Here is a 15,221-nt window from a genome sequence, read left to right as displayed (position 1 = left end):
CTTTTGCAACCAGAGCTTATTTTAATGATATTTAGAACACAAGAAACACTTTCCTGGGGGTTTATATGTGTGAAATATGTTTTTTTTATGACACCATGTTCATGACCAAAAGGCTGTCATGACAATGTTGTCTCACTGCCTTCCTGGACTACAAAGTCACACCTCCACGCAGCCTCCCCCCTCTCTCCACAAGGAGGGGAAGTGCACTAAAGCATTATGGGCATTGTAGGAATTCAGCAATCCAGTCAAACCCGGCCTAGTCAAACACACATACTTCATTATTTTACTGGACATAGGGTGCACATTTCTAATTGTGCTACTGTTATCTACTACAACTACTATTAACATTGAGTGATTACAGTTTCATCCAGCGGTGAAATGTCCCTTTAACTCTCAGAGCAAAACCCACATGGCCATATAAGGCCTACATGCATTAAATTGTGTACTGTACTAGCCCTCCTCCCTGAACTGTGTATGTCTGTGCCTGTTAGGCTGTGCAACAGTGACACTTGGTGGTGAACAAACGCTATAATGGATCTCCCCATATAAGCAGTTATCACCCTTTTTATAGCAGGCAATGGCATAATCTTCGTTTGACCAAATTCTAATTTAAAAAGTAAAACTATATCGTGAAATGAGTATGTGTCAATTAATACAGGCAGCCATAAATAAATGTAAATAAATAACTTGTACAATTTAACTGTGTCACCTATAATTTTGTCCGGGTCGCTCGTGTGGTTGGTAGGGTGGCCACCTGCAAGACCTCAGAAAGGAGGACACTTTTTGCGGGGCTCGCTCCCCCGACCCCCCCCCCCCCCCCCAGATATTAATATTATTACTACTACTATTGCACCTGATTTTCACCACTATCCTCTCCAGCATTATGTCCACAGAGAACATATATTTGCTAATTAAATTAACCTTTTTAAATTATAGGGTACCACAAAGGCCATTCATTTTATAATCAATTTATTTTATTTGATGTTTAGATATGTTTTATGTTTAATCTCTTTCTTGTGTTTTTTTTATACAGTCTTATGGTCATCGGTGTGGGACATAGAATGATGCCAGTAGCCTATATATTCACAGTGCTTTAGCCTCCCTTTCTTTATGATGTCGAGTTCCTTGCTCCATTGCTCATTAAATGTAGTTTTTCATTTCGGCATATTTGGCTTATTTATCTCTGCATCAACTATACTAAAGTGATTGTGAGAGCTCAACAAACAAACCGACCATCCCACTGGCAGTGTTGCCAGGTTTTGGAAGAGAACCAAGCAACCATGTCTATGAAAACAAGCACAAAAGAAGCCTGACTAGGCTTAGTAGCCTATTATATAAAACAAGCCCAAAGTCGCTTATAATTAAGCGGACATGGCAACACTCCGAACGTCTCCACTCGCCTCACCCTCACTCTTTTTAAGACAGTGTGGCCGGCTCGCTTCGGAGCTGAGCAGCGCTGCGGAGATTTTAATACCCAGGCAGACGACGTAAATGACAGTTATGGCACAAGCACTGTATATCACAAAAAAACGGACAATTATGTGTCCGGCCAGAGGTTGAGGTGGGAGGAGGACAGGTGGGTCTAAAACCGGACTGTCCGGCGTGAAACCGGATGTCTGGCCACCCTAGTGGTTGGTTCAGATCAGTTCAGTTGACAGTTCCGCCTCCTGCAGCCCAGCATCGACACTGATTCTGATTTCTGAACCACAATTCAACCCTCCTAACCTCGTTAATTATCTAGTTATGGGTACGTATGGTTATGATTCATTATTATCACTATTAATAATCCCGCTGTTCTATTATTGCAGTTGGTTTAGTATTTTCTAACATGACGGTTTTACAACATTAATGTTCACAGCAGCAGCTGGAGCTAACAGCGCGAGCGTTTCACAGTAAAACAATGAATTACAAAAGAGTGCATTTCACATGAATGTACCACACCTGTATGCACCATGATGGAATATGACATTAATAGTGATTTACTTGAAATGTAAATCATCTTTTATTTCCACAGCACATAGTTCCATTCCATCACTGTTTAATGTTAGCCGGGGCTAACAACCCCGGAACCGTTTGAGTGTGTGCACTGACGTGGCGTACAGGCGTAGCATTATTACTAGAGAATAGAGATACAATACATACTAGAAGTTAGAACTAATCCAATGATAACTAAATACAAAACGGATAAATAAATAAATTAACCTTAAATCTGAGAGGAGAGTGAACACAGCTATGAAACGTTTTGTGTTGTTGTTGTTTTTAATAAAAGGAAGGCTTGCTCCAGGGCCTTCTTTCTTTATTACTAATTTTTCTGGTACCATTTATGGTTCTGTTAACTTCTGTTCATATTAGAGTTAATATGTTAATGTTTTTGATGTTTGTAATAGAGTACTATAGTTGACTTGGCTGCACTCATCCCTATAGCTTTGACATCATCAACCAGTCCATTTTAGAGGGTATGTGGCAAAGTGAGTTTAACATTGTTTAATGCAATCAGATTGCAGACTCTTCTGTGTGGATGTATGGGCTGTAAAGGCCAGAAAGGTTTTTGCCACAGTAGGCGTTCCCGCATAACTCCGGGTATGATGATGATGATGTCACGCGCATATCCTCTATTGACACTTGACGGAACAATCAATTGCTATTCTTGATTAATTGAATACACAGGACCACAATGGAAAGTTGGAAACAAGCCACGCCCTCAGGGCTTTTTGTATTATACTTTTAGCATTATTGTATATCCGTATCCAATCAATAACGCAATTGCAGTCAATGCACATCTATGATTTGCAGTTGTATACCTTAATTAAATTATACTTCAACGTTTCGTTTGCCAGCATTTTGGCCTAAATGATTCCTTAGGCCTTTTTTCTTTTACTTTTTGTTACCTTGTAGGTGGTTGTACTGTTAATTAACTTGAAAAATAACATTAATTAATCGTGGATAGTGATACAGAGCTTGAAAAGTAATTGTTAATTTCTTTCCATATCGCCCACCCCTAGACGAGCATGTGTTGCTGTGGACGGTACACAGTTGAATCTGAACAGTCAAGTACCTCTCTCTAACGTGTGTGTGTGTGTGTGTGTGTGTGTGTGTGTGTGTGTGTGTGTGTGTGTGTGTGTGCGCGCGCGCGTGCAGCAGTGAACACAGGCACATCCCTGGTGCTGTCCAGTCTACTGACGGTGCTGGTGTTTGCCGGGATGCAGATGTTCAGCAAACAGCTGGGCTCCACGGAGTGGCTCACCATCGTAGGAGGGTTCCTGGGGTCTATCCTCTTCATCTGCTCCCTCACTGTATCCTCATCATCGTCATCACCATCGCAACAATGGTTGAGGTGGTTTATTTGGATCCTCCTTAGCTACTACATTAGTAGCAGTTACTCTTCCTGGGGTCCACACATAAAATACATTACATAATATGAAAACGTATAAGAAAAACTGTTAAAATCTTAAAATACAACCAAATTAAAACAGTTAAAACAGTTTATTATACTGTATACGTCCGTCTGTTTGTCCATCTGTGATTATGAAACCATTGTTCTCCTGAACCCCCGGAACCCCCAGGCCTTCAACAACCTGGAAAACCTGGCGTTTGGAAAGGGATTCCAGGCCAAGATCTTCCCAGAGAGTGAGCATTGAACATTTCATTGAACGGTCACACTGCCCTGGACTCATACTGTATATACAGTAGAGTACATACTCATCATGATTAGAATACTGTCGTACTGTTTGTTCAATACTGTTAAAATGTAAACATACAGTATGTCTGTGTCTTGTCTTCCAGTCCTGGTGTGTCTGTGTCTGTCGCTGTTTGCCTCTGGACTGGTCCACCGTGTCTGTGTCACCACATGGTGAGTACTGTACGAGCCCCTCACCAGCAACAACTACTGTACTATTGTAGCAGAACCTGACTGTACCAGATAGTGTAATGTTGCGTTCGCACGGTCAGATGGAACGATGCAGTCTACCATTCATTGTGTCAATGGAAGCCAAACGACATGACGTTGCAAAGACGCAATGATGCATGCAGCTGCTCCAAATCCTCTCACAACGCATCGTTTCATCTGCCCGTGTGATCAGAGTAATAAAACCTGTATTTACGGTACATGTAATAGTACCACTATCTCCAGCATTGAGTAGTACTGCCACCAGTAGTCCAGTGCACACCCTCTTATTTATGATTACATGTCGACTTTTGTTCATTTGAATATTTGAATATAGATAATTACACTCCCCAGTTGGAATTATGTTCTGTGCATGAAAGGTACTATAATAATATAAATTAATTTGATGACTCTCTCTCTCTCCTTCTACCCCCCTCTCTCTCTCTCGCAGTCTCATCTTCTCGCTTTTCGCTCTGTATTACATCAACAAAGTGTCAGCAGCTCTCTACCAAGCATCCGTCGCTGTTGCGCCAGTGGCCAAAGCAGCCGGGAAGAGCAAGAAGAAGAACTGAAAGCTCCTACGCCATCGTCCCACCAGTTACTTAAAAACCCCTCCTTATGGTTCCCGTCCTGAACCCCCCCACACACAGTAAAGCTGGTCTTAAACCCCCTCAATGGTGTCCAGTCCTGGACAGATGACCACAGCGTTAGGTCTCAAGCCCTTACAGGTCCCAGTCCTGTACAACACACATACACAGTATCGCTGTTTTTTCTGTTCTAGCTATTTAACTGCTGGGAACCAATTGTAAGGGGAACGCACGGCCAGAGATGCATTACACGGCATCTGGTGTACAGATGCCGTGTAATGTATGAAATTGGTGGATTTTCTTTTTTTGAGTATCTGTCAAAAAACGGCTCAGTTCAGCTCTTGTAGTACACGCGATTACAAAACTTGAGAGACAAAAGAAAACGAACAAAAAACTTAACTAAACTATACTTTGCTTGATTGGACAGATTTAGTTGAAGAAAAAAAATACCAAAGTGAGAAACAGCAGTGTTGCTCATGAGGATATACATCATGCATTTAAGATGATGCTGTGTGTACATGTGTACAACATTTGGGCCTATTTTACATTCATTCTTTCAACTTATATTAATGGGACATACAAGTGCGTTTATACGCGAGGGCATCCGCCCCAAAAAATACACATGTGGTCTATTTTCGACAGATCCGCTTGCGTGTCAGGCACTTGTACGGCACACATGATCTCCATACCGGAGCAGTTCCACATCGTAATTCATCTAGGTGTGCATTCCCCTTTAGGCCTTCGGCTCTTTCCTGTTCCTCAAGGGACTTGGTTTGCAGCAAAGTTGTCGGACAAGCAATAATATTAAATACATTAAAAAGGCATAAAAGCACTATACAAATGCAACCTGGGACAGCAGGAAACTTTAAATAGCTAGTTCAATGTTGACAGTCTATGGGGGTTAATCCTCCACAGTTTGCAGCGATCTGCTTTGCTTCAGAAGAACCGGGTTATAGCCGGGCTCACTGTTCATCTGTAGGTGGTTCTACCAGCATCGGGACTTTGTTAACACGGGCTTTATTTGTAGTTTGTTTTCCCGTACAGGTTAAAAAACGCCAACAGATTTAAAAACAAGGCAGGCTAGTACGAAAAGAAACACAGTTGCAAGCTAATAAAAAATGATGTCAGATGTGTGTGCCCCAGAGCCATGCGGTATAGGTGTGCCAACGTGCAGGTACAGACATTAGCAACAGTAAATCATGTCGATGTCAATGCACTTTCACACACGCCTAAATCTAACACACCCATTATGAGTTGTATTAGCTGCAGCTGTGTTGCTTACAGCTGCCTGCCATGTTTTTGAGCCTGCTGTAGTTTTTTTTTTTTAACCAGACGTGGAGAACAGACAATCAGCCTCTAGGGTTCCCCCATGTGTGTACTCTGTGGACTAGTGGACTCTGGCTTTCATTCCCTACCAAACATCAGCCGACTTCAAAATGTACTTACATCTGAGCGGGTGTTCGTTTTGGAATGAAAACCTTGGATCTGCTCAGGACTGGACCGTGACCTAGACCAGGCTCTCTATCTGCTCAGGACTGGACCGTGACCTAGACCAGGCTCTCGAGCTCAATTCTAGTCTGTTGCATGACGGTGTTGCTTGCCGATAACACATGATAACCCACAAATTAACGAGATCAGTTCACTTGTTTTCGTCAAGCGGCACAGTCATGCAACGGCGTTGGATGGATGTCGACTCTCGTTCCACTGACTTCTGTCTTCAGAAGGACAAACGATGACCCTAACGAGTTACTAGCTGCTGCTCTACATTCCCTCTGTTCAGCACTGGGTTCCAACGGCTCAGAGATTCTCTCGTACGGTTTACGTGCCGTGGCGTCCACCGTTTTGTTTTGGCTTTTGTATACTTCGATCGGCACGTGAACGAACACTTGATATTTTTTTTGTTGACACGGATTTGTAATTAAAAAACCACTTGAAAGGTTGTCACTGTGTGCTGCTTCTCTGTGTAACTGTTACTCTAGCTGTCTGATTTAGACCTGTGAAATGTTGCAGTGCTCTGTTAGTTAATAACCTATTATCAGGCTGCTGGAATAGAACTTTGCTCAGCAGTGTTGATTTTCTCGACTAATAATATGTATTTATATGTATAATATTTTTTCACTGACAACTAAACTAAGCTATGATGACTAAGACTAAAGTGACAATTTCTAAATGAACTGTCACTTAACTAAATGAACTGTAAATTTAGTCTACTAAAATCTTGTGATATTAAAACTAGACTAGCACTAAAAGCATTCCAGGTGACCAAAATGTGACTAAAACTAAATAAAAACTATTCAAAAGATTACGACTAAAACTAAAATCTAAATTTGCTGTCAAAAATGAACACTGTTGCTCAGAGACTGCAGGCAAATCCCATTTGTCAAATGTGATCTTTGGTACTGAGTGATCACACTGTTATTGGCAAGTGAGTAGATCAGTGAGAATGCCTAAATGGTATCAGGTTTGTGTACTCAAAGACAGTGGATTTGGTCTGCCTGTGTGAACAAAGCCTCAGAGATAAGATGACTAAGAGAGTTAAGTTAGTTAACCAATGAATGAAGCCTGACGTACATGCAGTAAAGGGCTTGTGTGAGCAGAATGCCAAATGTTTGACTCACAGGAAGCAGCTGGTAAAGTTCTGCCTCTTTACAACAAACGGTATACAGTCAGGTACAGTAACCTTGAGCAATGCATGGAACCGTTATGTGCGGCAATTGAACCAGAAGACTGGTTGTACACTGGTCAGCTCCCAGTATACTGTACGACAGTATAAAAGACAGCTCCCAGTGGTCAATAGATGACTGGTTATAGGCCTACTGGTAGTTACGTAGCTCCAGTACAATAGAATACTGTGGTTGTACTGGTCACTTGGTCAGCTCCCATGCAACAGTAGAAGATGGCTCAATAGATTACTGGATAGCTCCAATTCCAAAGACCAAAAAGTCACTTCCAGCAGAGGTTAATGTTTTGGTGATAAGAAGGATTTTTGTTAAGACATTTGATATTCCATGAAGCAACAATGACCGGGCCATATTAAGCAACAGTGAACATAACCACATCATACCATCTCGTGTTGCTTTTCAATATAGCCTACTGTCTACGCTGCTATCATTAGGTTGTGTCATAGGCTATTCATATTATACAGTAGAGAATACAGTTAAAAAAAATTGTCAACAGGGTATACAAAAGTTAGTATCAAAATGATTACATCTGTACACTTTAATTATTATGTTTTACAGTGAGTACCAGTGTACACCCTGCCACAAGATAAGCACTTTTTTTCCTTCCCCGTCTAACTTTTGAACTTCTTTCCAGAGGTTTGTTTTAGGCTGCGGTACATTCCAGAGACAGTTACATCATCCGGCAAGAATATTCCACTAACTTTGACCGTACCCACCACCCCTCCCCACCCCACCCCTCTACATGGGCGTTGCCTGGCTGGCTCTGTATAAAATCTTAGTATAAACTTCATTCCAGCCCCTCGCTGTGCGGATCAAGAAGAACACGCACCATATTCATCCCTCAGTCGGTAAGTTCACTGTAGGCTACTTTTACTTTACTCCCAAAAAGTTAACGTTCCTTTAAATGCAGCCTAAACCGTTTCTTTCTCCGTTACAGTATAGCCTATATAAACTTTACGCACTTTACGCATCAGTGCCAGTAAATGAATAAGCATACGCCTACGTGTAATGAGGTAATGGAAGGTTTTATCCAGGTAGTCTATATTACGGCTACAGTGCTGCTATTGTTAGAGGAAGCTAACTGAATTAGAATCTAACGGCAGTAATCGATATATTATATTTAAAACAGTTATAAGTATGCTAATGCTAAGATGCGCCGTCGCGTGTCCGTCCTAAATGACTTGACACTGATTTAAGATGAACATTTTCTGAACTGATTTGTGTCGTCTTCAGTCTCCCTGCCTGTAGGCCTATACATTGCATATTCTCGTCTCCCTGCTCTGTAGTGTAGTTAAATTAAAACTCCAAGTTGCTTTAGCAACCATGGCTAGTGTTGACGTTGTTGCATTCTACGGAGGGTTGAGACATTTTTTAGATGTGACGATATACAAGTTTACAACTCTGGCTGGCAAGTTAGGACTGGAGTGGAGTTCCTCTCATCACCTCCTCTGCGCCTTTTGTCTGTACAGCGTGTCCTCTGCTTTACATTCAATGCATGTGAATTAGACAGTGAAGAGAAAATGATGGGGTTGAAGGATTGCATAGCCTACTCTACTGTAGGCTATTATTATGTACGTGCATAATTATTTTCACACATACTTTATAAGAACTATGTTTTTATTTTATTCTCCTTTTTTCTTAGTCATACACTTATTTAAATCTTAAATTCTTGTTGTAGGGAGCCTAGTCTGTTTATCATTTTTTTTAAAGCTTACTATTGCTGTAACTGTGGAATTCCCCTCAGGATTAATAAAGTACTTATCTACCCAGTAATCATAACTCGATAACCTTTATAGCATTAACACCTGATAATATTACAAAGCATAGCAAAGCACAAAGCATATATGTATGGTCCCTTTGTAGCATTGTACTTTGGTTGATCCATTTTTGTATTGCCAAAAATGCACACATGTACACATAGGCCAGGCCTATGTGTACATATTATCTGTCAAAAGGATAAAACGCAAAAAGCCCAAGAGCTTGTTGTCATTTGAGTGTGAATGTGTGTGTGAACTGAGTGCCCCTTGAAATGGAAAATAGTTTGGATACAGAGCCGAGAGATAAGAATTCCAGTTTATGTGCCAAAAAACATGAATAAGAGCCAAACTATGTGCAGTGAACCAACACCCATCCTGTTAGCTAAAATGAGTTAGCTAAGTATAAGTGTAGCCTATTGTGCCAAAGACTACACTATGATTGTCCATCATTTTGAAAGGAAAAACACACCTGTGTGAACTGAGTAGTGCAACTGCGTGTGGGGGTCCCCGGGGGGTGTGTCCGAAATGGTCGAGAAATGACAGAGTTACTGTGTGGAGGAATTTGCAGACAACTCTCTCTCTCTCTCTCTCTCTCTCTCTCTCTCTCTCTCTCTCTCTCTCATGCATGCATGCTCAACATTGTAATTAGCAGGCAACACTATCTCTCTCTGTTTCTAGCACAACAGCGCCACATTTGTCCCTCTCTTATTTATTATCTTTGTGCTGCATGTATGAATGTGTTGTAGCCAATTTGATGACTTTATATTGTGGTTAATTTGTTGTGAAGTTGCTATGACAACCTGGGCATAGGCAGGTTCAGCCAATCACAGGCACAGCCTACTTGTATGTGTCACAGGTGCACGTCAGCAGGGGATTTGGGAAACGCCACAGGGAAGCCACACAGTTTTTCAACCGTGCATGCTTTGTTTGTTTTTCAGTTGTTATGAGTTAATTTTGGATATTTTGCAGCACCAGTTTATTGTTCATTTACAGTTAAGTATACCCGGTTTCTGTTATGACATTCTGCAATCGAAATAAAACCCTTTAAATGCACTTAACAACTGATTTACTGTCAACACCACCACGCGTTGGAAAGAGCTTCATTCACACCATATCCCTCACTGGCATCTTTTTGTTGAAAAGTTGCCTTCACAGAATGAATTAATTAAGTGACAGGCTATACTGGCTCAAGCATTATAATAAGCAGGATTTAAACTTGAGGATTGCAGAAGCTTACAGATGCTCCCAGTATAACAGTAGAAGACTGTGGTTGCACTGGTCAGCTCCCAATATAATAGTAGAAGATACTGTATGTAGTATACTGGTCAGCTCCTACTATAACAGTAGATGATAGGTAGTATAGGCCTACTGGTCAGCTCCCACTACAACAGTAGAAGATAGAGTATACTGGTCATCTTCCAGTAGGCCTGGTCATGGGTGAACCATTAAATGAACTACTTAAACACCTATATCATATTTGGTGTGTACACAACAAATCTCGCCACTCGTTGCGACATAGAGCCTAGGCCTATTGTGGGCTTGTAGATCACATATTTTGCAGAATGTTCACCCCACGGAGGGGTGTCCTAGGGCCGGGGCGCAGCTCACTGTTTGGGAAACACTGATCTACACTATAGGTCTGATGCGTTTTATTTAAACCAGCAACCTTCTCATTTCCTTCCTCTGTGTGCAGTCAGCCAGCCAGCCAGCCAGCCACCATGCCCTCTGACCTGGAGAAAGCAATGGAGTCCATGATGATGGTCTTCCATCGCTATGCCGACGAAGATGGAGACAGCAAGAACCTGAGCAAGAAGGAGCTGAAGAAGCTCATGGAGACGGAGCTGTCCTCCTTCCTCAAGGTACCATTTAGCCTGGGAGGCATATAGGCTACCGTGTTCTGGTTTCTGATCCGGTCGGGAGGGGATGGTAAACATATACCGTGTTCTGGTTTCTGATCCGGTCGGGAGTGGATGGAAAACTTTACGTCATGTTGTAGTCACTGGTTTGTATTTAGTCATCAGACCAGGACCGCCAAACCGGAACCAGAATTAGCCAAAAAAAATCCCCAGGATCAAGGGCATATCATAATGTTAGGGCCTACCCACTGTAAAAGCCTTGATGCTGCCTATGAATCTGACAAGTTCCATATTTTATTCCAACTCGTAGCGAGTCAGCGAATGGCGAGACTAAAAACAAACAGGGGGTGACCAAAACAAATCAACACACCACCACGCCTAGACCGGATCACACAGGCTATTTTGGAACCAACACCAGGCTTTCCTCCATGGTGACGCGAGGTTAAGGTAGTCTCTCTCTCTCTCTCTCTGTCTCAGGTCAGAGCGAAGAGGACTGATTGGTTTCGTTTAACACTCTTTGTATGATAACAAAGGTTTTAATTTTCAACAATGCATGTTTTATGGGGGTATTTAAGATATTGTCTTACTTGCCAAAGGATACACACACACACACACACACACACACAGTGGAATCCAGTGATCCAATTAGTAGACAATGACAGTGACACACGTCACGCTTTAACAACATAGAAACCAGACCTACTGTATCTGCCAGAGCTAGATAATTAGCTCTAGTCTGGCAATATATAGGCCTACGGTGCGGGGAAGTAACTAAGTTACTCAAGTACTGTACTTAAGTAGTTTTTAATTAATTCATTAATTTGTTCAATTTCAGCATAGTTCTGGGAAAAGCCTTAATTTATAGACGCCGAAAAAGGTAGAATGAGTAAAACAAAGATTATCTGCAATAGAGCGCCGAAGTCCTGACGTCACTCGCTCATCCCCTGGTTCTGCCTGGTTCACGGAAGTCATTTCTCTATGGAGAATAACATGGGGTTATCTTAAAATCGTCTCATATATAAGATAATCATGGTCCAAAAATAAATAACCTGTCCCGGCGATGTCAGGGAGGTTTCTCTGTATCGGTCACGACAGTCAGTCACTCAAATTTGATACAATCTGTTTCTGCAGCAGTAGCATTAGTGTTTTCTTGCAGTCAGTTTATTCTTCATATCCATATGAGTGAAACCGCCTGGATGATTTGTTTACTTTTCAAACACAGTTAATATATGAGGCTAAAATCCCCTATGGGGATTACAATGAAAATAAAAAGTACGTGGACTTAGCGCTCTCTGCTGATATTGACGTCAGACTTCGGTGCTCTATTCTAGTGTGTTGTTTTTGGCTTTGTTCATGAACATTTTACTAACTTTTTGTATTATATATTTTTTATTATATCTTATTTGTAGCTAACTATAGCACAAGCCTGCTCCTCAGTGGAGGAGGGTGTGGAACGTTCCCTGTTGGGAGAGCGAATAATCAAAAACAGACAGTCACCACCTGCTCATGGAAGGCCACTGCGATTGCCAAACAGGCCCAGCAGAGGGCGCAGTTTCCCCAGGAAACTAAGACGAGCGTTCTTAACACTGTTAGGGGGGACTCCGGGGAGGGCAGGATGATGACGCATCACCTCGGTACTCCAGCTGCAGTATTGCTGACGCTATAAAACATGGCAGAGGGTGTGGTCAGGAAAGCGGAAAAAAAATCACAGGAATCTCCCTTCCTTCTATTCAGAGGTGGAAGAAGTTAAACTCACAGCATCCGAATTCTGGGGGAAAAGAAAAAGAAAAAAACTTTAAGAGATAATGTCTAAAGTGAAACAGGAAAGACACTGGTATATAGAGCCCTGAGGGATACAACGTATGGGGTTTAACTGGTTTAGTTTAGTAAACAGCAGATCTACAAGCTCACAACCCATTTCCAAACATCCAAATAATAGTATAGCACAGAGCTGAAGTGGTTAATGTATGTTGGGTACTAATAACGTACGTCTGCAAAGTAACAATAATGTCAAATAATTGCAGTATAGAGTTAAAAGTGCAATGTTTGCCTCTGAGATGTGATTGTACTTGAGTACATGTACTTGGTTTATTTCCCCCGCACACTGATGTGGAGGCATGAACAACACGTGCCCTGTCAGGGTGTGTGATTAACTGCCCTTCATAATGCCTCCTGGGATGGGTGGAGACGGAGGCATGGTGTCCAAACTGTCCATGCTTCTCAACAGATTCATATATCAGTCCACTAAAAGTCAAGGTTTATCAAAGTGTGTGCCGCAGAATACTTTGTTCAAATCTATTCCATTCAGTTTAGTATGGTAAATGGTGCATTTATCCAAGGCGCTTTACATAGATTACATTCACCCATTCACACACACATTCATACACAGATGGTGGCAGAAACCATGCAAGGCAGCACATCAGGAGCAATTAGGGGTTCAGAGTCTTGCTCAAGGACACTTCAACACCAGCTCTGGGGGAGCCCCGGGTTCGAACTGGCAACCTTGCGGTTCCCATCCAGCCATTCTACCCCTGATACCCCATCATACCCCTAGTATGATGATGATGGTGTTAATGATGTGTTATTCAGCGACACAGCTGTGTCGCTGAATGTTTCAACAGTTTGGCTCGGCACCAAGAATGGAGGATGTGCGTTACATATTTCATTTTGCTAACTTATATCATCATCATTCTTCCCAGTAGTAATGACAGACTATGTGTTTTGTGTCGTTCAGACCCAGAAGGACCCCAAGACGGTGGACAAGATCATGAAAGACCTGGACCAGAACCGGGACGGCAAGGTGGACTTTGAGGAGTTTGCGGCCCTGGTGGTGGGCCTGTCCATCGCCTGTGAGACGCTCTACCAGAAGTCCAAGGACGCCGCCAGCGCCAAGAAGAAGTGAACACTACAGATAGAGTTTCAAGAAGAAGTGAACACCACAGATAGAGTTTCAAGAAGAAGTGAACACCACAGATAGAGTTTCAAGAAGAAGTGAACACCACATATAGAGTTTCTGGGAACATAGATTTCTTTTTTTTGTATATGTATACAGTATAATGTAGCGGATGTCCGTAAATGACCCTGATTTTAAAGTAAAGTTGACTTTTTCAAACGTGTCTCTCAGGCTTGATTTGGTCACCATATGGTCTTTAATAATGTCAGAAAGGAACATAACATAACATAACATAACATAACATATCGTTGCTGTCAGGAGGAAACCACCAAACTAGATTTTAGATTTATTTTGCATACCGGTAAATCAATGCTACCACCCTTTAGATCTGTGTTTTAGTTCAAATACTAATTGAACCAATGAAAAGTAAAATGCTTCGGACAAAACCTCTTAACCTCTTAAAGTCATTGACAATATATAAAGTTACAATACCAACTTTGATGATCAGGCAGTATTGCTTTGTTTAAAATATATATGGTTTTCCTCATTTCCTGAAAAATGAACATGAGTTAGGCGGTTTCTTCTTCCCGACAGCAGAGATATGGGGGAACAACAACATGGCTGTGGACCTGCAATGAATGGTTTCAGTGAATGATTGATGAATGAGGTGGAACCAACAGGCTGCTTTCATCTGTGCTGTCTGTCTGTCCTACAGTTAACCTACGATGACCTTCCACTCAAGCCTGATTTAGACTTGATTGGTTTGCGTGCAGGTGCCGTGCTCCGTAGAATAGATAGCAGATCTACAAGCTCACGTGTCACACATGTAGCGCGTTGTGTGCGTCATTGTCTGCTATTCACCGCAGGCAACACGCCAGTGTGCAACTAAGCGTAAATTAAAAGGGACATTCACATTCCACAGATGGAAGAAACTTCAGTCACTCAATGTTAATAGTATTTGTAGTAGATAACAGTAGCACAATTTTAACATTTTAAAATTTTACCAGACAAAATGAAGTCAGTGTGTTTGACTTAAGCCGGGATTGACTGGATTGCTGAATTCCTACAATGCCCAGAATGCTTTACTGCACTTCCCCTGGAGAGGGGGGAGGCTGCATGGAGGTGTGACTTTGTAGTCCAGGAAGGAAGTGAGACCACATTTTCATGGCAGGTTTTTGGTCATGAACATGGAGTCATGACTAGAATATAAAATAAATAAGAATATGTTACACACATAAAAACCCCAGGAAAGTGTTTATTGTGTTCTAAACATCATCAAATAAGCTCTGGTTGCAAAAGGGGTGCATGACCATTTAAGCTTCATTCAGGAAGAGCTAGCCTGGCTGACCGGAAACCGAATGCCTCTGAGATCAAAGCCACGTGTGCAGGTGGCATCAAGGTGCATCTGAATCTGATACTCGTCATATATGTCAGGTTAGTGAACGGTTTTATATGGACTTGTAGGTGTGTGTGTGTGTGTGTGTGTGTGTGTGCCTGCGTGCGAGTTTTACTCATATTCCCCTACCGTGGAGATGGCGACATATAAAAGACACTATAGGACTAA

General features: G+C 41.9%; 2 protein-coding genes across 6 annotated transcripts; both read left to right on the top strand.

Moving 5' to 3' along the window:
* The first annotated feature begins 1,590 nt into the window (after positions 1-1,590).
* krtcap2 (keratinocyte associated protein 2) lies at positions 1,591-6,410 on the top strand. The gene is made up of 5 exons (XM_080768954.1): positions 1,591-1,747; positions 3,139-3,293; positions 3,564-3,627; positions 3,784-3,850; positions 4,335-6,410. The coding sequence occupies exons 1-5, from the start codon at positions 1,744-1,746 to the stop codon at positions 4,453-4,455; spliced, it is 411 nt and encodes a 136-aa protein (XP_080625080.1). The 5' UTR covers positions 1,591-1,743; the 3' UTR covers positions 4,456-6,410.
* A 1,454-nt stretch (positions 6,411-7,864) lies between these two features.
* Positions 7,865-13,880, top strand: s100a10b (S100 calcium binding protein A10b). 5 transcript variants are annotated; one of them, XM_080767383.1, is made up of 4 exons: positions 7,865-7,999; positions 10,602-10,767; positions 13,499-13,711; positions 13,775-13,880. In XM_080767383.1, exons 2-3 carry the CDS (start codon positions 10,627-10,629, stop codon positions 13,664-13,666), a joined length of 309 nt encoding a protein of 102 aa, XP_080623509.1. In that variant the 5' UTR covers positions 7,865-7,999; positions 10,602-10,626; the 3' UTR covers positions 13,667-13,711; positions 13,775-13,880. The 5 variants fall into 5 exon arrangements, with proteins under 5 accessions (XP_080623509.1, XP_080623510.1, XP_080623506.1 ...); XM_080767384.1 differs by having other exon boundaries at positions 13,744-13,880; XM_080767380.1 differs by having other exon boundaries at positions 13,499-13,880.
* The last annotated feature ends 1,341 nt before the right edge of the window (positions 13,881-15,221 follow it).

This window comes from Protomyctophum bolini (assembly GCF_963924005.1).
Source record: "Protomyctophum bolini genome assembly, chromosome: 7".
NCBI lineage: Eukaryota > Metazoa > Chordata > Actinopteri > Myctophiformes > Myctophidae > Protomyctophum > Protomyctophum bolini.
The sequence above is the reverse complement of the archived record's forward strand: the minus strand, read 5'-3'. Positions and strand labels throughout refer to the sequence as shown.